The 22536-nt window shown below is 37.2% G+C and overlaps 2 protein-coding genes and 1 pseudogene across 3 annotated transcripts; 1 reads left to right on the top strand and 2 right to left on the bottom strand.

The window, feature by feature from the left end:
* Nucleotides 1-30: 30 nt before the first annotated feature.
* LOC117930600 lies at nucleotides 31-4160 on the top strand (annotated as a pseudogene).
* Nucleotides 4161-4839: 679 nt separating this feature from the next.
* On the bottom strand, nucleotides 4840-16730 carry LOC117930826 (eukaryotic translation initiation factor 3 subunit J-like). Its single transcript, XM_034851577.1, has 7 exons — nucleotides 16518-16730; nucleotides 15646-15728; nucleotides 14797-14915; nucleotides 13882-14018; nucleotides 7358-7505; nucleotides 7110-7269; nucleotides 4840-5281 (listed from the first exon to the last, which is right to left on the bottom strand). The coding sequence occupies exons 2-7, from the start codon at nucleotides 15656-15658 to the stop codon at nucleotides 5190-5192; spliced, it is 669 nt and encodes a 222-aa protein (XP_034707468.1). The 5' UTR covers nucleotides 15659-15728; nucleotides 16518-16730; the 3' UTR covers nucleotides 4840-5189.
* Nucleotides 16731-17553: 823 nt separating this feature from the next.
* On the bottom strand, nucleotides 17554-20745 carry LOC117929796 (chaperone protein dnaJ C76, chloroplastic-like). Of its 2 annotated transcripts, none has more exons than XM_034850206.1 (7): nucleotides 20456-20745; nucleotides 19884-19964; nucleotides 19617-19654; nucleotides 18986-19065; nucleotides 18376-18459; nucleotides 18187-18295; nucleotides 17554-17953 (listed from the first exon to the last, which is right to left on the bottom strand). In XM_034850206.1, the coding sequence occupies exons 1-7, from the start codon at nucleotides 20717-20719 to the stop codon at nucleotides 17812-17814; spliced, it is 798 nt and encodes a 265-aa protein (XP_034706097.1). In that variant the 5' UTR covers nucleotides 20720-20745; the 3' UTR covers nucleotides 17554-17811. The 2 variants fall into 2 exon arrangements, with proteins under 2 accessions (XP_034706097.1, XP_034706098.1); XM_034850207.1 differs by having other exon boundaries at nucleotides 19884-19969; nucleotides 20456-20534.
* Between the last annotated feature and the right edge of the window lie 1791 nt (nucleotides 20746-22536).

A 22536-nucleotide genomic window follows, 5' to 3' on the forward strand; every position in this document is an offset into this window, starting at 1 on the left:
GCCTCAAGTCAATTACATAAATTATAATTTATGTATGATAGGGTAGATGGGCAGATAGATTATGTTTAGATGCTTTCTCCTCATGTTATGTAGCCTAAGGCATTTGACGGGATTCATTTATGTTTCAGCTGCTTGCCTTCTGACTTGGAGGGTGCAGTCCGGCAATCAGGTCAAGCAAGTGCCTCGTTTGTATCTTCAGGAGGAATGAGAGCCATAGTATGTGTAAAAAATAAACAGTCTCTTTGTTAGAAAGTGAATCAATTTTCATTCTTCCATGTTTTGGTGTCGTTGAAAACAACTTTGGGAGGCCTAATTGAGTAATTGAAAGAAAACGGTATAGGACAGCAAGACTATGTGATTCACAAATCTGGCCTATCGAAACAAGTTCTATCATATAATGTCTTCCTTTTTTTTTCTTCTTTCTCTTTTTGTTTTTGCAGACCTGGTATTAGAAGCCTTAGGGAGTGGGATAGTTGGAACATGTCTTTGATATAAGAAGGCATATTGTTGCTGAAATGAGATGCTCTTGTTTAAGTTCAGAGTATGGGATAACGGGAAATGAGTTTTCAGCTTGTATTTATCAAATGTTTGGCTAACATTACCTTGTTTCCTAACACTTGAAAAATTAAATTTAAACTTGTTATGGTGGAACTGTGTTAGATATGACTTTAGTCTCAATCTGGAATTAATTTCGTTCATTTGCATCTTTTAAACCTTCCTTCTTTTCCCCTTTCTACAGGTTGAACTCTTGATACCACAATTGCAGTTTCTGATGATGAAGGGGCCCCAAGCTGAGCTCTGGGAACTGTCAAGGATTTTCATAGATACGCTAATTGAAGAAACAGGATGTCAGGTTAGCTAGAATGTTGCTTTAGGTTAAATTTTTTTAGTATTCTGAAATATGAGGTTCTTCAATAGAGGGCCCCCAGGTAGCAAACTGGCAATGCTTCCATATTCATACAACCAGCCCTCTAGAAGTCTTTTGTTTTCTAAGATGTCTTAGGGTTTATTTAGGAACGTTTTCAAGAATAGGTCTCAAAAAACAGTTTTGGGATAGTTTCCTAAAACGGTTTCTCTGATGTTTTTATAAACAAAAGTCTATTTGGAATTTACAATATTCTCAACCAGTTTTCTGTGTTTTCAACTATTTCTTAAACATAATTTTGTCTGTAGTGCTTTATTCTCAATCATTCTTCATATTTGTATGATTATCTTTTAAAATAGCTCTTAGAAAACAACTGAAAATAATTAAAATATGTTATTAAAAAACACCCTATTTTCAGAATAAGTTTTCAAAAAAGTGTTTTTAAAAAACAGTTCCCAATCAAACCCTTAGCTTTTAATTGTTTTATCAATTGTCATGGATCCTATAATTTCTTGTTGAATAATAAACTTCACTTCTCTTTGTTGCCATGCCATTACAACACTTATTTTTTACCTATACTTCATTCAACCTTGGTTGCTATGTTTCATGATTTACTTTTTTGTTAGAGAGTGAAAGCCATATTTCCCGATGCTGGTGCTGCCGCACTTCTAAAGTATCGCTGGCGGTGATGCTGCATTTGGATTCGCCAGGTAAATAAAATTCCTATAAGCATCTAATTTGGGAAAGTATTCTTCAAATGTGTCAGGTTGTATGGTATGGTACATTTCCTACCAAAGTGGAATCAACCATACCACTGGGTCATTGTGGTTATGATATTCCATAGTTAGCCCCGGTCTGTGGATGTTTTCTAAGATAGTAGGATATTGATATGCAAAATGTAAAAGATGTTTTGGATTGTTGTTTAATGTTTAAGTTTTCTTGCCTACTGTTATGTAATTCTTCTGCCTCATTTCACTGACAGTTTGAGTGACCGGAAGCCTGTAGAGCTGAAGATGAGCTTGTGTCATGTTGTTCCTGACTATCAGATGTTGGCATATGTAGAGCGAATTGCATCTAATCTTTCGGATGATCCGGTATCAACCTATCCTCAGTCCTTATCAGAAACAATACTCAAAATTTGTTTCTTTTGTTAGTGGATAGCACCTCATGCCTTCTGGAACTTAGTGATGAAATGTATTAATGCCTAACTCTAAAGAAACCCCGCCCATCTCTAATTTTCATTTGTAGAATAGCATTATTAATTTATTTATTTTTATCATCTTGACTGCATTAATTTATTCCATTAGGAATTACTTAGAAAGCGCACTACCCAATATTGGATATTTTTTAGGCTCTTAGCAGTTAAAAGAAGAACACTTACAGAGCTTTTGCTGCACTGTATCCTTTTATACGCTATAATTCTGATTGTGTCTCATATGCTTATCTAAAGAAGGATACATAATAAGAAAAAGAAAGGTCAAAGTGGAGGATCTGGTCATCATTATCTCCTAATATTTGCTTTTGGTTTATTGTTATTATTATTTTCTCATTGCTGATTTATTGCTAGCCAAGGCCTCTCATCATGTGGAACCCCCGTCTGGTCAGTGAGGATGTTGGAGTTGGGTTCAATGTGCGGAAGCTACGGCGTTATTTTTTAAGGTAATCTTTTCATTCTTATGTCTGCTATTATCCTTTATCTGTTTGCATCTTGTTTCTTTTCCCTTTTTCCCCTTTCTAAATCCAAGCTCAACTCAATCCAGCAATCTCTTGTCTTAATCAGTTGGGTTATTTAGACCAAAACTTTACTGCCATTTGTCATAATTAGGTCAAATAAACTATCATTATGGTGCTTCTTGCAACAATGGCCAACTTCATTTTAATCTATCTCTTGTCCTTGTTTTGTCATTTCATGGGCATGTCAAATTATTTAAAAAGCAACCTAAATTTGATAGTTTTAAGTTCAATATTACATTAAAGCGGTATTTTACATTTTTTTAATATGCATTTCTTAAGCGTATTAAAATGTTTGATGCATATCTTAAGCTAGTTTCATTATAGAATTGTTATCTCTATGATCACAGTAAAATGCTAAACCGTGTCTCATTTGTTGTGCAGCACTTTTACTGTGGTTTACTCCATGAGACCTCTGCCTGCTGGTGCTGTCTTTAGGTGTTATCCAGGGTAAGGAACCATCCCCACTTTATTTTTTCTGGTTTTATTGGATTGCCAATATCTCCTGGGCTTGTAGGGCTATTTCTGTTAGACTCTGCTGAATGAAGGTCACAATATCTCATTTATGTATGAGAATGCCTTTATCTGAGTATAATTCACAAGATGTATAAGAACCTGAATATGATTTCATGCTGGGTTTCTTTAATATGTATTTCTGACCTAGCCCGATCTTCATTTACCTCGGGCTAGCTTGGACGGTTAGACCAAGATCCTGAAATCTTCAGCCATAATCTATGTGCTGTTGTTGAGCCCATTCAGAAAACCCCCCATCTGATTTTCTATTTTCTGATTGTTTACCAGATCATGGAAGGTGTTCTATGATGATAAGGACAGGCCAAACCGTTACCTGCTAGCCAAAGAACAAATAAGCCGTCCTGATGCTGAAGAACTTGAGGTTAGTGGTTGCCAAATTTCTACGATTGAGTCACAAGAAGAGGTCCAACCTAAGTCATATGATCAATGCACATAGAATTCACAATTTTCCAGCATATTCTATATTTAGGTTTCTGACTCTCCTATTGCCTAGAAAATTTTCTGATAGAGTAGCAACTTTTTTGCTTCCTCTGATTTTGTATTAAAGACTCACTTGGCATCAGGGGAAAAGGGTTTTTAAAGAAACAACAAATCTATAAACAGATAGGCTCTAAAAGCTTCATATATGGTGGAAAGATCAGGTTGCTAATGGCTTTATAAATGCTATTGAAGCCAGTTTTAAAATGTTAAATGTAATTTAAGGATTTTCTTATGAATCTTTTGCAGATAATATTCGGAGATGTACAAGATAAGTCCGAGAAGGGCCCTTCCTTTTTTGGCCAAGCAGCGAGCATCTTTTCCTCTCTAAATCGATTCATGAAAGTGATTTCAAAGTAGTCTTTCGTCGTCCCTCTGTTTTGGTTGTATGTATCACAATTTTAACTCTAATCCAACAAGATTTGGTTTCCTTTATTTTTGTCTTGGTTTTCTTTCATTTTCCTTTTCCTTTTTCTGCTGAAACATGGAGGTTATGCCACACTTTTATCAGCATATGCCCTTACATTATAATACAAATGGGCTTGTTACAATATAGAACTATACTTTTTCAGTTCCTAACAAAAACATCTCCCGTTCAGTAATCTAAATCTCATCATACATATTCAACGGTTTGGATCTTTTATTCCACAGGTACCATTATGGTACTATAGCATTTTCCTAACACATAATAGAGAATTTCCACCCGCATGAGTGTGAGGCTCTTGCTAGGACCTTGTAGGGTGAGACTAAGCCTTTGCCTCTTTATATTCTATTCACATATGTGACTAACCCAACAATTGGTCTCATTCCAATGCCTTGATTCCAATTCATTAAAGCAAAGTTGAAGTAGAGTGAAATGAATCTCAACTTCACCTACCCTCATGGTAGGATCATTTCAGACTCTACGGATGATTGAATGCTTGAATCCCTTTGCTCCTTGTTTCTTCCACAGAGAACAATCATCATTAAGGGAAATTGTGCTCAGTGTAAACGTTCTCCATACCCTTTTGTTCCCACAGTACCAATTGTTTGGGGTGATTTTTGTGAACAATCCCCTTCTTTCTAGTCCTGGGGAAAGACCCTCCCATGCATAAGTTAGTTTTCTTGATAGCAAAACAAAGGGTTATTCATGTCAAGATGATTTGGATTCCTCATCTCCGAATAACAAGCATTTAAATGAGAAGGAACAAAGAAAAAAGAAAAGGGAACAATGAACACAAAGGGAGAAGATAGTGTAATTCTCAAGTCAGTAAATCATATATATTGAATGATCCAATGCATCATAATAATTGGTGTGCGGACAAACATGTGGACAGAAGAAGCATCTGAAACTAGAGTGTGATCATTAATCAAATAACAAAAATACGGATATGGGACCAGCTCAAACATCCTCTTATTCAACAAACCGCAATATTGACACACACTCAAATCATCTCCAACATTTGCAGAGAATTCGCAGACAATTGGGTATCTCTTCTTCAAAAGTTCAAGACACAGGATCCAAGTTTTTTTTTTTTTTTTTTTTTTTGGTTCTTTTTTTGGATAAATGGGTAAAACAAGATGATACAGAATTTCCGAGCCCTCACATAAAATCATAGTCATCGATATCATCATAAGCATTAACAACTACGTCGTCATCCGGCTTATCAACATGAAGTTGCTTCTTCTTTGCACCTGGACACAGCCACCAAAAGAGCAATTCAGAGTCACTTGTTAGTTTGCAATTCATAAGCCCTCATTCTAAACAGATTGTCCTAAGAAACGACTAAGAAATCTGCCACAGTTAATGAATCTTCCACAATTCTCAAACTGATCATTTGGCCCTTACTCAGCCAAAGTGCTTTGGGAAGGGCGGCAATTACAATAAAATACCCTTCTGATATACCATATTATAGTCATCAAACACTGAGGTTCAAAAGTTTTTTTCTCCAGAAGATTGGGCTTAGAACTAATCCTTGCCCAAGGGATTATGGTTATCATCAGAAAACAAAATGTAGTATCTCACTTCACTCCACAATCCACATATACATAGCAAAATTGTCCATATCAATGCAAAAACCATTGATGTAATCCAGTCATAACTAGAAATTGATTTTTCACTCTCCCAATGGTTCTCACACTCGCCACCAGTCCATGCCCTTAATCACATTGGCATATCAAATGGCTGCCTTTTTCCTTTTTGTAAAAGCATGAGATAAATTACCTCAAGTAAATAATTTTACAGATCAACAAAATTTGTTCAAAATTTTCCATTATATTATGAAATAAGGGAATGTTTTGAGGTCTTCTTCAAAAACAGTTTTTGATAACAGTTCTTAAAAACAATTTTGAATTGTTTTTAAGAATGAAATCTGTTTTTTTCCTCAAAACAAATTTTAATTGTTTTTAAGAATAAAATTCTGTTTGGAAATTCAAATATGAAAAATAGTTTTTCCGACTTATTCTCCAAGAAGGTACTATGTGCTTATGTACGATATAGAAGTTTACAAAGTTATTCATGTCTTCATTCATTGCTGAGATCATTCTACAAAAAACAACTGAAAACACTTAAAATTTGTTCTAAAAAACAACTCATTTTTAGAACAAATTCTCAGAAAACTGTTTTCTGTTTTGCTAACCATGTTTTGCGAGTTATACAACTGTTTCATGTTCTAAAGAACAGAAGAGAGTGTTTTCAAAAACAATTGCCAAACATGGCCTAAAATCCTCATGTTTTGTTTTGGGTCCAGTTTAAAGAATGTGAAGTGTCCAAATTTTATAATAAAACCTGTTACTGATCGGCTATGATATGTGGCCTTGTTACTGTGCTACAAAAGTGACCATGTGAAACCCGTGCTCTCAATTATTCTGCCACACTACTATCATGGTATGACAAAATTTACTAATTATATTAATTTTTTTTTACTTTAATTTTGACCCCAGCAAAAGAAGGAAAAAAGAAACAAAAGGCAAACAACAAGAAACAAAAGATTCCTCTTAATCACACCACTTCCTGCATGGAAGAGAGGATGTTCCCATAAGAAGCCAGCATGAGATGATAAACAAAAATAGAAACAGGATGATAAAAAGTGTTAATTAGTATTTACTGTCTTAAATATAGGTGAGATGGCTTTGTGTGCATGCATAAATTTTCTACACTAATGATTGACAATACATAAGGAATTTTCCAAACCAAAAAATTATAAATAACGGTTAAAATTAGCCATCACATGTGTTGGAGGTATCATAATATAAACAGGGGCTTATACTTTTTTTTAAAAATCTTATACGTGATATAATCTGCACCTCTGTTTTGGGGCAAACAAATTTACAAATAAGGTTATGGGTAACCTTGATGGCTTTTTATAACATTTATAAATCTTGTTACCTATCTCTGCATTTAAAGGAGGTTTTGATTTTATTTTATTTTTAAAGGGATTAAACAATCACCTCTAGAACATAAATTTGCAAGACAGCAATACTTTCTACTCAAATAAGAAGAGGCATATCAACAGATACATACCAATTTTCTTTTTACCAGTATTGGCTTCCTTTTCCGCTTTCAGCTTCTCATTTGCAATTGCTGTGACAGATGAGGCTATTTCTTTTGCATCAGCTGCTTTTAAGGAAGTCATTGACAGTCTCATTACAGCCTTGAGCAATCCAATATAGTGGAAACTTTTCTGCATTATGAAGCATAAATCATAGCCATGTCATAATTCTGTCCAGCTGTATCACCAAACACCAGATAATCAAACATATCAAACACACCTCATACGATCGCAGCTTATGAGAAATGAGCTCCGCATATTCTACGAAGTCACTTTCAGATTTAGGAATGAAATTATCAAGAGTCTTCTCATCACCTCTCTTAGCAAACAATTCTGTCGTGGATTTATAATCCGCTTCCTCAATAAGCCTGTTACAGGACCCAAAAAAAAATTATCATTATTAAACCAAAACATTTCTGAAGGATTGCTCATCCTCCACTGTACTCCTTTCTCCATTCATAATATTTCCTTTTTCTCTCTTCAAGGAGGGAAAAAGACTTTTATAAACCCATGTGTCAAAAATCATCTAACAAGTTCAACACATTTCATTCTAGTTCCCCATGGTCAACTCACAACTCCTCAATTAATACCATCTAATATCAAATCAACTAGTTTAAACAACATTTGACATATTTTCCATACTGGTGCAGTAGAAAGAATAAGACATCATCATCATTCAAATGGTATGGAGCATTTTCATTGATCTAATATCTAAAACAAACCTCCTTTAATGTGAGAAAATATACCCAAACCTTGTCCACCATTCATAATGGAATACTGCACAAGATATGCATACAGGTCACTAACTTACCAACCAAATCTCACATATGTGAGTAACCTCTGTACTATGCACCAGATTCTCTACACCAGTGGTTTCCCAGACAAAATGCATAAATATACAACTACACAAGTTTATACTGAATGTTTCTAAGTTCCAAAAGGACTACAGGAAGAAAGAAGAAACGAGTTCTAATATCACCTTATTGATGACAAGAAGATTCGTATTTTAGGTCTCTTTTATAGATTGAAGAAAAGGATAAATGTCAGTACACAAACAAGGAGCCCTACACCTTATCCCATTACATCCTACCCATGCCCCCACTCCTTTTTGGGCTGAGGGTGTAGATATCTGGAGGTGAGTGTCTTCATGTGGAGTCAAATGCTCAACCTTTTATGAAGGTCAAGCTCAGTAATCAAGTTAACATTCATAACTCAAAAGGCTCGAGGCCCAGTTGTAGTCTACCGATGGGACGTGGGGGCAGACAAGCTGGTAGGGGCGCCCTTTGGATCATCTTCGGAGCCTTGACGGGTTGTCAGATAGGCCCCATGGAGGACTGCAGCTTTTGGGTGGGCCCTCTAAGCCAGGCCCAGCAAAGGACCCACGGTGTACTAATCTGGTTTCTGGGCCCTCTGGGCCAGATCCAGTTTTGTCTACCTCAATTGAGGCTGGGTTGCTTATTTTTGGGCTGACAACTGTGAAGGACCCTGGGTGGGCCAAGGCAAAGGAGTCCTTTGTGGCGCCTGGGTCGGATGTTTGCAGAGGCCCACCCCAGCCCAAGTTGGTGTGGCCCGCCCCTTGGTTTTGTCTGGCCCAAGCTCATTGAGGGGTCCAGACCCTGGAATCTCTATTATCCCGGTGAAGGATGGCCTACGGAAGCAAATTGAGGAAGAGCGCCATTCTGAGGAGAGATCGAAGACTGACCTTGCACTAATTGAGGAAGCATTGAGGTATGGGAACACTTTTAATGGAATGTTGGCTTCTGGGTTCTCTTCTCCCTTTTTTTTTTTCCGATCAGACTCCAATGGGGGAGTATTACGACTTTTCTAGGGCTGGTTGGGAGAAAGTCTAGGGGGAAACCCCGCTTCGCTTGGTCAATGCTCCGGGGGCTACAGAGGATGAGACCGTTACTCGTTGGGAGTTGATGGAGGTTAACAATGGCAGCAATGAAGAAAGTAGAGAGGAGTTGTGCTTAGTTCAAACTATGCCACAAGAAGTAAAAGGTTGGGAGGAGGTCAGTTGGGAGGAAAGCGATCTAGCTAGGTTCAGTAAATTCTTGAGGTTTCTGACAGAGGGATTGGAGAAAGACATTTTGGATTTTTTGGTTAAAATCAGAAAGAGAAGGGAGAGAGCTCATAGCAAAACTCTTATAGAGAAATCCAAATTCGAAAGGGAATTAAAAAGACTAGAGTGCTCCATTACCTATGAGGGGGAGGGGGGGGGGGGAGCAGAAATGTGGTATGCAAGGAAGAGGGTGTCAAATTATGGAAGTCCAATGAAGTTAAGGCTTTTGAGTTGGAATGTGCGTGAAGCTAACGATAGCTCTAAAAGAAAGGTGATTAAGGCCTTGATTAGAAGTCAGAGGGTGGACTTGTTCTGTCTTCAGGAGACGAAAATTCAGGCAATGTCAGAGGGTGTGGTGAGGAGTTTGTGCACTGGTAGATTTCTAGACTGGGGTGCCCTGGATGCTTATGGCTCTGCGGGAGGGATATTGATCTGTTGGGATAAAAGGACCCTGGATGTGCTTGAGATGGAGGTGGGACACTTCTCAACTTCCTGTAGGCTTAGGAATGTGGAAGATGGGCTAGTTTGGATTTTCACAGGTGTGTACGGGCCTTTCTCTAGAGAGGATAGGGATTGTTTGTGGGAGGCGTTAGGGGCAATCAGAGGCATTTAGGATGATCCCTAGTGTTTAGGGGGTGACTTCAATGTCATCCTCTCCCAAAGGGAAAGGAGTAGTCAGGGAAGGCTAACAGGTGTAATGAGAAGGTTTTCCGACGAGCTAGAGCTACTTGATCTTCCTTTGCAAGGGGGTGTGCTTACCTGGAGTGGGGGTAGGAATAATCAGTCTTGGGCTAGACTGGATAGATTCCTAGTGACCCAGAACTGGCTTGATCAATTCAGTGGGGTTGTCCAAAGTAGGCTGCCTAGACCCACTTCAGACCACTTTCCCATCTTGCTGAAGGGTGGTGGGTTAAGGCGGGGCCCCTCCCCGTTTAGGTTTGAAAACATGTGGCTTAAAGTTAATGGTTTTAAGGGCCTTCTTCAAGGATGGTGGCAGGGGTCTGGGGTGAGAGGGAGGGCCAGTTTTAGACTGGCCACTAAGTTGAAGGAGATGAAGCAAAAAATCAAAGTTTGGAATAGGGACGTGTTTGGAAGGTTGGAAGTTAATAAAAACTCAGCTCTGCAACAAGTTGAGTACTAGGATGGGGTGGAAAGTGAAAGGAACCTTTCAGAAGGAGAAACAGAGCTGAAAAAAGAAGCTAAGGAAACCTATAAAAAGTGGGTTTTACTGGAAGAAACCCATTAGAGACAATTGTTAAGGGAGCTGTGGCTAAAGGAAGGGGATAGGAATACAGGCTTCTTTCAATGGATGGAAAATGTCAATTGATGAAATAATTCCCTGGATAGAATTAAGATTAATGGGGTGTGGATGACTGAGGATCAGGAGGTAAGGGAGGGAATTGCGAATGCTTATCAACAATTGCTCTCAGAAGAGCCAGGCTAGAGAGCTGACATTGAGGGGTTGCACCTTCAACGTCTAAATTTCCGTGAAGCTGAAGTTTTGGAGCTGCCTTTCACTGAGGAAGAAATCCACTCTGCCTTGATGGAAATGAATGGTGATAAAGCTCCAAGCCCGGATAGGTTCACAGTCGCTTTTTGGCAAGCCTACTGGGACTTTGTGAAGGAGGAGATTGTGGATTTGTTTAAGGAGTTTTATGATCAAAGATCCTTTGCCAAAAGTCTTAATACCACTTTCTTGGTTCTCATTCCAAAGAAAGGTGGTGTTGAGGACCTTGGGGATTTCTGGCCCATCAGCCTTTTAAGGGGACTGTACAAGCTTTTGGCCAAGGTGCTGGCGAATAGGCTGAAGAAGGTTTTAGGAAAGGTGGTTTATGTAGATCAAAATGTCTTTGTGAGGGGCAGATAGATTTTGGATGTTTCGCTTATTGCTAATGAGGTGATTGACTTCTGGCATAAACGTAAAGAGAAAGGGCTGATTTGTAAATTGGACATTGAAAAAGCCTATGATAGCATCAATTGGAATTTTCTCATGAAGGTTTTGCATAAGATGGGCTTTGGGTCTCGGTGGATGGAGTGGATTTGGTGGTGTATTTCAACGCCAAATTTTCTGTCCTGATCAATGGGGTGTCAGCAGGTTTCTTCTCGAACACCAAGGGGCTGCGTCAAGGAGATCCTCTTGCTCCTTACCTTTTTGTCTTGGGTATGGAAGTGCTAAGTGCTCTAATAAGAAGGGCTGTTGATGGGGGCTTCATTTCAGGCTGCAGACTTCAGGGGAGAGGGAGGATGGAGACGAATGTCTCCCATTTACTTTTTGTTGACGATACAATCATTTTCTACGAAGCAAGGAAAGAGCATCTTACCTCTTTAAGCTTGATTTTGGCTTGGTTTAAGGCGGCCTCCGGCCTAAGAATAAACCTAGCTAAAAGCGAATTAATTCCTGTTGGGGAAGTAGAAGAGATTGAGGAAATGGCAGTGGAGCTAGGGTGTAGAATGGCGTCTCTGCCCACTGTTTACTTGGGGCTGCCCCTTGGAGCCCATCACAAGGCTATGTCTATGTGGGATGGGGTGGAAGAGAGAATGAGGAGAAGATTAGCCCTGTGGAAAAGACAATATATTTCTAAGGGCGGGAGAATCACCCTCATTAAGAGCACACTGGCTAGCATGCCTATTTACCAATTGTCCCTCTTTCGAATGCCCAAGATTGTCGCAAAAAGGCTTGAAAAATTACAAAGAGACTTTCTTTGGGAAGGAGGAAGCTTGGAAAGGAAAGTCCACTTAGTCAATTGGGAGGTGGTGTGTACTCAAAAGGAGAAGGGTGGTCTAGGCATACGGAAGATTGATTTCTTGAACAAGGTCTTGCTGGGTAAATGGATATGGAGATTTGCCTTTGAAAAGGAAAATCTTTGGAAGAAGGTGATTGGGGTGAAGTATGGCCAAGAGGGCTTTGGGTGGAGGACTAATGAAGCTCGCGGGACGTTTGGAGTGGGGGTTTGGAAGGAGATTATGAAGTAGGCAAATTGGTGTTGGAATAACATAGAGTTTAAGGTGGGTAATGGGACTAGAGCCAAGTTCTAGACTGATCATTGGTGTGGCAATGCGGCGCTGTCCCAAAACTTCCCCCAGTTATTCGCCTTGGCGGTCCATAGGAATGCAACGGTCAATGAAGTGTGGGACTCAAGCCTTGGTCAAGGAGGTTGGAATCTCAGATTTTCTAGAGATTTTAATGATTGGGAGCTGGACTTGATAGGAGATTTGCTTAATATGTTGAGGGGCTTCAGGATATCTTCAGAGGAGGATTCAGTGTTATGGAAAGGAGGGGGTCATGGCACTTTTGGGGTTAGGGACGCTTATTTTCTGCTGGTTGCTCCCAACGCCTTTGCCTTCTCGAATAAGTGCATTTAGGTGGATAAGGTCCCAACCAAAGGTGCTTTTTTTGCTTGGGAGGTCACGTGGGGGAAGGTTCTCACCTTGGATAGGCTTCAAAAACGGGGGTGACAGCTCCCAAATTGCTGTTTTTTGTGTGGTTGTGAAAAGGAAAATGTAAATCACATTCTTTTACACTGTATAGTGGCCAGGGTCCTCTGGGAGATCGTCCTTGCCTTGTTTGGGGTTCAGTGGGTATTCCCAGAGACAGTCAAAGAGGTGTTATTTAGTTGGAGGGGCCTTTTTGTGGGGAAAAAAATGAAAAAGATCTGGAATTCCATTTCGTTGTGTATTTTTTGGACGGTATGGAAGGAAATGAATAGATTAACTTTTAAGGGGGGTTCTTTAGCTATACAGAAACTCAAAAATTCTTTTGTATGTAATTTGTGGAATTGGGCTAAGGTGTATATTGGAGAGGAGTCCTCTTCGCTCTTAGGCTTTTTGGAGTGGCTAGCAGCCACTTAAGGGCTGGTAAGGTGTTTTTTACATTTTTTTATTCAGGCTGCTATGTATACTTCATGTATGTTTTGTGGCTTTTTGCCCCTTAATATATTCTGTGCTTATTTATCAAAAAAAAAAAAAAAAGGGTAGCTAAGGGAACGCTTTAGGACCAAGACTCATCTGAAGCCCTTGCATAACCTAACTATAAGGCTAAAACAGTACAACCAGAAGTGCAAAAGTAACATCTTTAGCTACCTCTTAGGCTGCAAATACCATCAAAGCAAGTCCATGTTATGTAAATATTGTTAATGTATGAGTGGATAGAGTTCCTATACATAGTCTATTGAATACTAAGAATCTGATGATCTTTGCATCGGGGCTGAATTTCAAATTCTTAATCTGACATAAATACATTGCAACAAACCCCCAATTTTTTTTCCCCTTTGGGAGGACATAATGGTCAGTATACCCTCCAAGTGATGATGCTCTTTCAGTTTTCACATTCAACTGTACAGGTCTCGCATTCAACTGACCCTAGGGTAGAACAGCCAAGTCCAGCTTTTAAACATTTTAATTGACATGAGATAAACCTGCATGTACCCACTTGGGGCAAGTGGTTGTGTCTAAGCTCATAGCATTGTATGCTTGCATGAGTATGGACCACCATACTCATGGTTTTTTTCTGCTAAATTGTTATCTATCAAAATATGGAACAACCATATGATGTATATGCAATGCAGCAGCTTTCCATGTACAAGTACTCATGTGCACCTAAAGCATCAAGTGATATAAATGTAAAACTACAAGTTGTAAAAACTAGCTGTATACAAGAAGAAATGAATGCATCAAATTCATACCTCTGCTGTCTAATTTTCTCTGCTACAGGATCTAGTGTGACTTCTGTTACTGCTTCAACAGCTTTTCCTTTCTTCTCAGTAGCTTTTTCCACAGGTTTCTTGGGAGGCTTTTCAGCAGGAGGTTGTATTACAGGTGCCTGATCACATCACATGAATTAAAATCGACTTTAGAGAACCATAATTAACAAGGATGTTACTCCATCATGAGTGAAAAAAGTGGCCAAACACCAGAACTGCAATATAGAATTCTCTAATCCATGTTCCCAACCCTAATTGAACATATTAAACCTGGCCTCATCGCACATCTAACTCAAACTATCTTGAAACCGCCCATATGTAATTTAAACTGACTACATGCATCCAAAAACTTTCAACAAGAGGATAAAATCAAACAAATAACAAAAATCCAAATCTGAAACAGCTCCACACACAACTGGGGTTTTCGATTCTCACATTATTCTTAATTGTCTAAATCCCAAACTCATTCAGATAGAAGTGAGACACAGGACCACAGGTGGCAGAGTATATGGTCGAAAATGATTGTGTGGTTTGAAAGATACAACGACAATGACATAATTATAATTCAACAAAACATTCAAGCACTCAAATTCAGTAGATGAATAAACACAACCATTTTGCCCGATTTATTAGCTAATACACATTCCAAAGGGCATATCAATGAAAAATATAGTCTCATTCGCCAGTTGATGTGTAAAACAACATATGCTAGTGATTTAAAAGGGTAAATTTTGTGAATAACAAACAAGGATGCTATACACCAAGGTATACAGGATGTTTGCAGAGTGTATATATATATCTAGTCAAAGCTTATCATAAATATGATTAAAGGAACAGATGAAAACAGACTTCAGCCACAATATCTAATTGAAGAACATAAATAGAATTTAATAATACCGGAGCAGGATCATCTTCATCCTCCCATGACTCCTTCACATTATCATCATCCAAATCTTCATCATCCCACTTATTCTTAGGTTCCTCTTTTTTTCCAAGAGGTGTAATTGGCTCATCCTCTGAAACAATAGCATTAGACTTTATAAATTGAATACAAGACAAAGTAAAGAACAAACTCACTGCAAAGCTTAAAAGGTTGTAATCTTTTAATTAGAAAGATTAAATTTATATTTTTCTTCTGATTCCAGAAAAGACCACCGACCTTATCTTGTGCTCTAATGTAGCCTAACCTACCTACCTCTATGCAAACATCACCACTTGGAAATAATTACTTTGCCTATGGAGTTAATAGTTATAACATATGACCAAAGCAGATCTGGCCCTCAATACAACAATTATTTTCAAAGGAAATGGTGGTAATTGAAATGATATCAAAACCTAACTTTACATCAGAAACTTTTCATTTACCAAACCACCACCACCCCCACGGCCCCCGACTGCCTCTTGCTAGTAGTTACCAAGTTGAGCCAATCTAATGGACTTATTTAGTTTCAGGAAATTGACAGCCTTTTCCTAGAAAAGGATATGAATCAAATATGTCAATCTCTGTGTATTTCAAAATCTTGGACTTGCATAATACTAAAGATTAGCCTATCAAAAAAAGAAAAAGAAAAAACATTTCATCTGAATCATATTTGTCACAAACAATCATTTTTGACATGTTAAAATATCTAACAACTTCAAGTAGTTGCTTGTCATTAAAATATAAAATTCAGCAATATGCTTATGCTAAAGAAATTATGATTATCACAAAGATAATCAAAACTTTATATAGCAAAGGCATGTTACCCCAGTCTTCCATCTCTGTTTTCCGATTTGGACAAAGTTTTTTTTGTTCAAGATCTCCTTAAGTCAAGAATAAATGGGTGACCCTGCATATTGAAGGACACAAACATGGAAAAGATTTTACATTAGTAATTAGAATAGTGTAAACAGCAACATTAAAAGGTACAAGAAAGAAAATGGAATTAACAGTATTCAACTGTCACTGAAAACAATAACGATAACAAGCAACAAGAAGTTCAAAGAAATCATCCACCATAAAAACTGAGAGATACAGTTTCCAACAGTCATGATTAATGACTCCACATTAATCTCAAAACCAGAAATTTCAGTGAATAAACTTTCAAGATTACTTGCAAACAAAACTTGTAAATAATGTCAAAAACAGAATCAGTGCCACCATCTTCCAGGGTTTGGAGAAAATCCAAAACCCAACTCAAAAATCTACTCTATTCTTGTAGGGTTGCAAGAAACCGCAAGATTCTACCTAAAATCAGAGCCAATCTATCATATTTTTCCAATAAAATGCAAACCCCGACTCAAGAACCAGTGTCAATCCCATATTTTTCCAAGAAAATAAAAAACCTAGCTGAAAAACCAGCACCACTCCCTCGTGGGGGTTCCAGGAAATTTAAAACCCAACTATTGACTTATACCAATTCAGTTGAGCCTCATGAGAGGCTCTAATTTTCTCGGGTCCCAAACAACAAAACTCCAAAATTCAAACCCTCAATGCCACCATCTGCTCAGCAACCAAACATATTAAACAAAGAGCACCCCAAACGAATGACAGGACCAAACAAATTTCTGCCCCGCGTTCCCCCCGTATAAAACCAAGAACGGAAATTAATTGAGAGAAAAAGAATCATTGTGATTACCTAAATTAATCTAAAAAAAAACCTTCTCTTCTTCAACTCAAGGGCGTCAACAAACCGAAACCCTAGCGAAGAAGGAGAAACCCTAATATCGAGCCTTCTAACACGGAAGAAGAAAAACCCTAATAGGAAGAAGAAACGTTGAGATCGATTCGGATTCCGACGAAAAGAGTGAGTGGTAACGCAAGACAGAAATGACCGAATCGGTTATTAGGGTACGGTTCGGCTGCTGTGAGGGCATCTTATATGAGAAAATCAACGGGCGGATCCTGAGTTCTGGATCATACGTTTCAATGGGTGAAACTTGACCCGATTTGCTTCATCCGACCCGACGTTTCGGGTTGATTTCATTAAACAACCTCTCCACCTTATCTTATAATATTAGAATTTAAAGGAAAAAAAAATATACTATAAATAATGATAATTTCTATATAAAATATATTCAACTTTAAAAAAAAATGCGCTTACTTTGTGATATTAAAAATTACTTTTAAATTTTTTAAAATTTAAGATAATAAAAATATTTTAATTCTTTTTATTTTTTTTAACAATTTTTTGAAATTATTGTCCTTTTAAGATGATTTTATAAGAGTTTTTTTTTTTTTCTATGTATTTTCTTTTTCAAGAATCAAACATTCACCTTAGTTTTTTAGTCTTGTTTGATAGCTGTTTTTTTAAAACAGTTCTAAAAAATAGTTTTTGAAAACATTTTTAAAATTTATTCTATGATATTTTGTAGAAAAAGAAAAAAAAACCTATTTAATAACTGAAATGTTTTTTAACCTTATTTAATATTTTTAATATATTTAAAAATAATAATTTATATATTCAGTACTTTATTTTTAATTATTTTACATGCTTATATAATTATTTTCTAAAATAAGTGAAAACAACTAAAAAAATATTCTCTAAAAACAATAACTTTTTTATTATTAAATATGTTTTCTTATTTTTTTTTGTTCTCGAGAACAGACAACTGTTTTCGAAAACAGTTACCAAATAGGCTCATAGTTTGCCTTCCAATGATCTGGATCAAGAATGGTCAAATGGAGTGTAATATTTTCTTTATTGATCATACAAACACTAGAATCCGATATTGCCCGCAAGGCTTACTCTCCAATACCTATATACTAATCACCATGGATTGAAGTAAGGCACACACTGGGCAACTGAATAGAGCATTTCTGTTACTTGAATTTCATCTCATTACATGACAAGGAGCATTAGCATATGTTGCAGTATCAGCATGGTGACTGGTTATGCTTTGCCTCTGGGATGAAGCCTGGAAATCCAAATATCAAAACCAATCTACATGTTGGGTTGAGCCCTTTGGTTGCTTCTTCGGCTTCTGATACCGGTTGTTCTCAAACCTGGCTTTAACGATAAGCGAATAAAGCAAGTCTGCCTCAGCTGAAGTATCATAAGGTGTGTCCAAGATGCTGCAAATCAAAATGAACCATAAACACAGAAGTTAATGATAAAGCTCTTAACATATAAGCTGATCCCGGATTATCAGTTAACTGGACTGGGATTAACATAAGTAGACAAGCTCTCACATGAGTCTAAGGAATGTAGACAAGCTCCATTGTTTTAATTTACTGGCTGCTCTAGATTAGTATAAATCTCTATACTTTTTTAACATGGATTTTCAGAAAGGATGAGATGTGTCTACCTGTCCAGAAGCTCCTCCAGAACGATTCTCTGTGAAGGTGTAACATAATGAATACAGCTTCTTGGGCACTGGCCAACTGCAAGCTGAACTTGGTAATCTTCACCGTGTCCTGATTAGAGTTCATAGTGGCTTTAAAATCCTCTTCATTGTAGTTTGATAGGCCAGGAGTTTAATAGAGATTAGGCTGACCTTGAGAAGTTGCTCGTGCGGTTCCGGTTGAAGAAACAAATGTGAAGGCATGAGGTGCTCTATTTACACACGAATATGGACAGCCTGCAGAATTTTTAGAAGGTTGGTGAGAAGAGATCCATGTACAAATTTATGCTTTTGCAGGCTTCTCAGAAATTTAAATGAGGATAACTCATGAACTTCAGGTACATGACAACAGAACAATCCAAGGGTTCAATCAACTCGATGTTACTTAAGGAGTCCTCTTCACAACAGAAGGCAAGAACAGAGATCCCTGTTGCTTGTCACAAATATTATTTTCATCCCTGGAATTTGATAACGATATGAGATATACAAAGCTATATGCTCACTCTTTATGTAGAACTGCAGGCAATGATTTTCTGTAATTGAGGGGTTTTGGACTTGCAAGACAATTTCTAGCTATTGCAGCCACACAACTCCTGAAAGGGAGTGTATCACCAACAGTTCAGGGTTTTTGTTTCTCAGTAGACCAGGCAAGATGAAGAAAGCTCGATACCTAAGTTCTACCATCCGATGCTTTCAAAATTCATTGAACTAGTTCATCAACAGTTCAGAGTTAAAGGTAGAAGTTAGAGGGAAGCCACCATACCTTTGCCAACACAAAGAACTTCATTAACAAAGAGATCAAATGCCTCGCATTCCGGCTCATCAAATGGATCTAAACATTCCCTACAAATATACATGTCCAACATTAAGAACGACACTAAGAACAAAAAATTTTCAAAGAATGGTGGGGATCATAAATATGTAACTTAACTGATACGTAAATAACGAACTAAAAACATATTAAGTTCCTTCAAATGATTCAGGAGTAGCACAGTTGACATCAGAGATTAACATTACAAATTCAGGATCTGGGAAAACTCCAGTTCAAGGAATTATTCAAAGGTTGGAAGATAATGAGTACAAAACTGCAGAAGGGCATTACATGTAAAAAAGACAGAAGATGGAGCTTCCTTCCCAGAATAATTCAGAGGTTCATTTGTGAATAATTTATCGAAATCTGCAAATAGATTTTGGAGCATGCAATCACGGAATGAATACAAATTATTGTGAGTGGCTTCTGAATTTTTCAATAACCTGATATGTCCATTAGAAACTTGAAAAGAACAAAAGTTTTGGAGGAAAGCAAGATATAACAGAAATGGCAATACCATATGGCTAAGAAACAACAGAAACATCCCATTACTAGATTCCAAGAACTTGAACACTCAGTTTACCTCTCAATGATCTCTGATCGGCTGCAACAGGATAACAGCTGCATACAATATTAAACCGCTAGAGTCAACAATTTCTATCAATGGCGACTGGTTATAGAAGTACAAACATTATACATGTGAGCTCAATAGAAAAAACTAATATGACAACTGAATCAAGCCTATTACAACTATTAGGTTTTCAGGTTTTTTTTCCTTGAAACCAAACAAAGAAGAATGAATCACTCCATGGTGGTCCTGTGTCTTCCTTTGAATTATATATGATTGTACCTCGTATGCTTGAATTACAAGGCGAATCATCTTGTCTGAATCTCCCCCTTCTTTATTTACATCGGGGTGAAACTGCTTGACCTGTACTAAAAACCAAAAAAGGCGTCAATCCCCATTTCTTTCATGTTCGAATTTTAATGCCAGAGAAACATTAATTTCTTGTTTGATTCTTGAGAAAATGTAGGAAAAGAAAAGAATTTATAGTGGAAACTGCAGATTCTTTATTACTTTATCCCAGAAACATCACTCTGTTGTGCCTATTACTTCTCCTTTGCTTAGTTGAATTTTCATTTGCTCACAAAAGGTATCAATTCTCTGTTTGGTATCTGAGAAAATGCAGGAAAAGAAAATAAACTAAACTTCGAATCACATAATATTCACCGTTCGGAACCCAATGAAAGAATGGGAAAAAAAACAAAAGAACAAACCCCAACCCAAAAGTGGAATACCACCGTTTGGCCTCGAAGGCAAAAAAAAACATGCATAAAATTCAAAATTTTATTTTCTTTTCTTCCATTTTCCCGGGAGCCAAACAAAATAAATCAAACAATTCTTGAATTTTTTTTTCATACTTTGGCTTTGAAAGCGGCCTTAAGCTCGGCAGCTGAGCAACTGGGATCGACCCCAAGGACAGCGTAAGCCGAAGAATCAGAGAGTTTCGGTTCTTCTCCAGTTCTGTCTCTACAATTCACTGTAAATCGAGACGTTGAACTTGAAGAAAACGATAACGAAGTCTTGAAGGTGGCGGGAAAATTGAAGCCGTTAAGATTGGTAACCGATTTTGAAACGGTATTGATCGGAAGGGTTGAATTGTAGAGAACCAAACACCCCATCATCTCCCTCTCTCTGGCTCTGCTGCTTCATCCCCACACAGAGTGGGCTCCAAACGCTAGACTTAAAATGATGCGTTTTAAAGGAGGACGACGTCGTTTTGAAGGATGCAAAACCTGAGTACGGATTAATTTCATCGTCTTTTAGGGCTTTTGGCACCACTTTTAAATAAACTATCAACTTTACTAAAAACTTAAACTTGTTTGATTTGGATTCACAATATATATTGTTAGCATCATTGTTTGCAATTTTTGTAACAACTTACACTCAATCATGTAAATATTGTTAATTTAAGTCCGAAGGGGTCTTCATACCTTTAAAACGTATGTACAAAGTTAAAAGGAGTCTATACTTATATAATGCTAGGAAACTTTCCTCTTATTTGATATAGAATATCACAAATACCTTTTAGGGAATCAAACAAACCCCCATATTGATTTGTAACGACTTGTACCAAACTTTATAAATATTATCTATTTTAGGTCCAAATGGGTCATCATGACTTTAAAACACATTTACAAGGTTGAGAAGAGTCCATACATATATAACAATAAAAACTTTCTCCCCTATCCAATATGAGACATCACAATAAGCACATTTAACTGAGAAGTTTTGATGTGATCTGATGCATTAGTGTTGGTGTGATTGCACCTAACGATGTAGATATTGTTCGTTTTAGAACCAAAAAGGCTCACAACTTTCAAACGCATATACAAGATTAAAAAGAGTCTATACATATATAGTGTTATGAACTTCATCTTCTATCCGATGTTGGGCATTACAATCATCCCCCCATATCAACATAATGTCTTCGTTGTGTCCTACGAGATTATGGAGCCAAACAAACAAACATCCCTCATGGGATCAAACAAACCCCCACACTGAAGTCAAGGATTGACTCTGATGCTATTTGTAATGACTTATACATAACTATGTAGATATTGTCTGCTTTAAGACCAAAAGGGTCCCTACAACTTTAAAATGTGTATATAAAGTTAAAAAAGTTCATACTTATATAGCATTAGAAACTTTCTCTCTTATTCGATATGAGATATCACAAACACTCTCCCATGCAGACACAACGTCCTCATTGTGTCTATATAGGGGGTATGATTGTGATGTCCCATATTAGATAAGTGAGAAAATTCATAATGATATATAAGTATAAACTTCTCTTAACCTTGTAGATGCATTTTAAAGCCATAAGAGTTCCTTTTAGCCTAAAACGGACAATATTTATATAGTCAGGTATGAGTTATTACAAATGGTATCAGAACTGATCATCGACTTCGGTGTGGGGGTTTGTTTGACCCCATGAGAGATATATGTCTATTTGACCTTACAATCCCATAGTATATAACGAAAATGTTGTATTTATATGAGAGAGTGATTGTGATGTCCCATATTAGATAGGCTTCTCTTAACCCTACAAACGCATTTTTAAGTTATGAGGACCCATTTGGGTCTAAAGGGAACAATATCTTCATTATTGAATGCTAGTCATTATAATTTTATTCATTTTCGTTCTTAAAGATGGTTTTTTTTTTTATTTTTTATTTTTATTTTATCCCGGCACGTTGTATGAAGGTTTTTCACATAAAACTCTTTTGTCTCACGCGTGTTTATTTGTTTTTTATATTATCCACTTTTTCAAATAAATTGAACATCTCAACTCTTGTATTAAAATCTTTAAAAACATCCATCTACACCCTCAGGGTGTTTCTCATATTATATCACATAACTTTCAGACATTGTAATGGACAATTGCAAATTAGGAAATAAATATGTAAATGGGTACAAATTTTTCTAAAAGCTTTTAAAT

The sequence above is a fragment of the Vitis riparia genome, chromosome 14 (assembly GCF_004353265.1).
Source record: "Vitis riparia cultivar Riparia Gloire de Montpellier isolate 1030 chromosome 14, EGFV_Vit.rip_1.0, whole genome shotgun sequence".
Lineage (NCBI taxonomy): Eukaryota > Viridiplantae > Streptophyta > Magnoliopsida > Vitales > Vitaceae > Vitis > Vitis riparia.

Coding starts and splice junctions, on each gene's coding strand:
- LOC117929796 (XM_034850206.1), bottom strand. CDS start 20,719: ATGATGGGGTGTTTGGTTCTCTACAATTCAACCCTTCCGATCAATACC. Junction 19,066..19,616: donor CGATCAGAGATCATTGAGAG/GTAAACTGAGTG, acceptor GTATATTTGTAG/GGAATGTTTAGATCCATTTG. Junction 18,296..18,375: donor CGCACGAGCAACTTCTCAAG/GTCAGCCTAATC, acceptor AACTCTAATCAG/GACACGGTGAAGATTACCAA.
- LOC117930826 (XM_034851577.1), bottom strand. Junction 7,506..13,881: donor GAGAAAATTAGACAGCAGAG/GTATGAATTTGA, acceptor GTCCTGTAACAG/GCTTATTGAGGAAGCGGATT. Junction 7,270..7,357: donor ATAAGCTGCGATCGTATGAG/GTGTGTTTGATA, acceptor TTCATAATGCAG/AAAAGTTTCCACTATATTGG.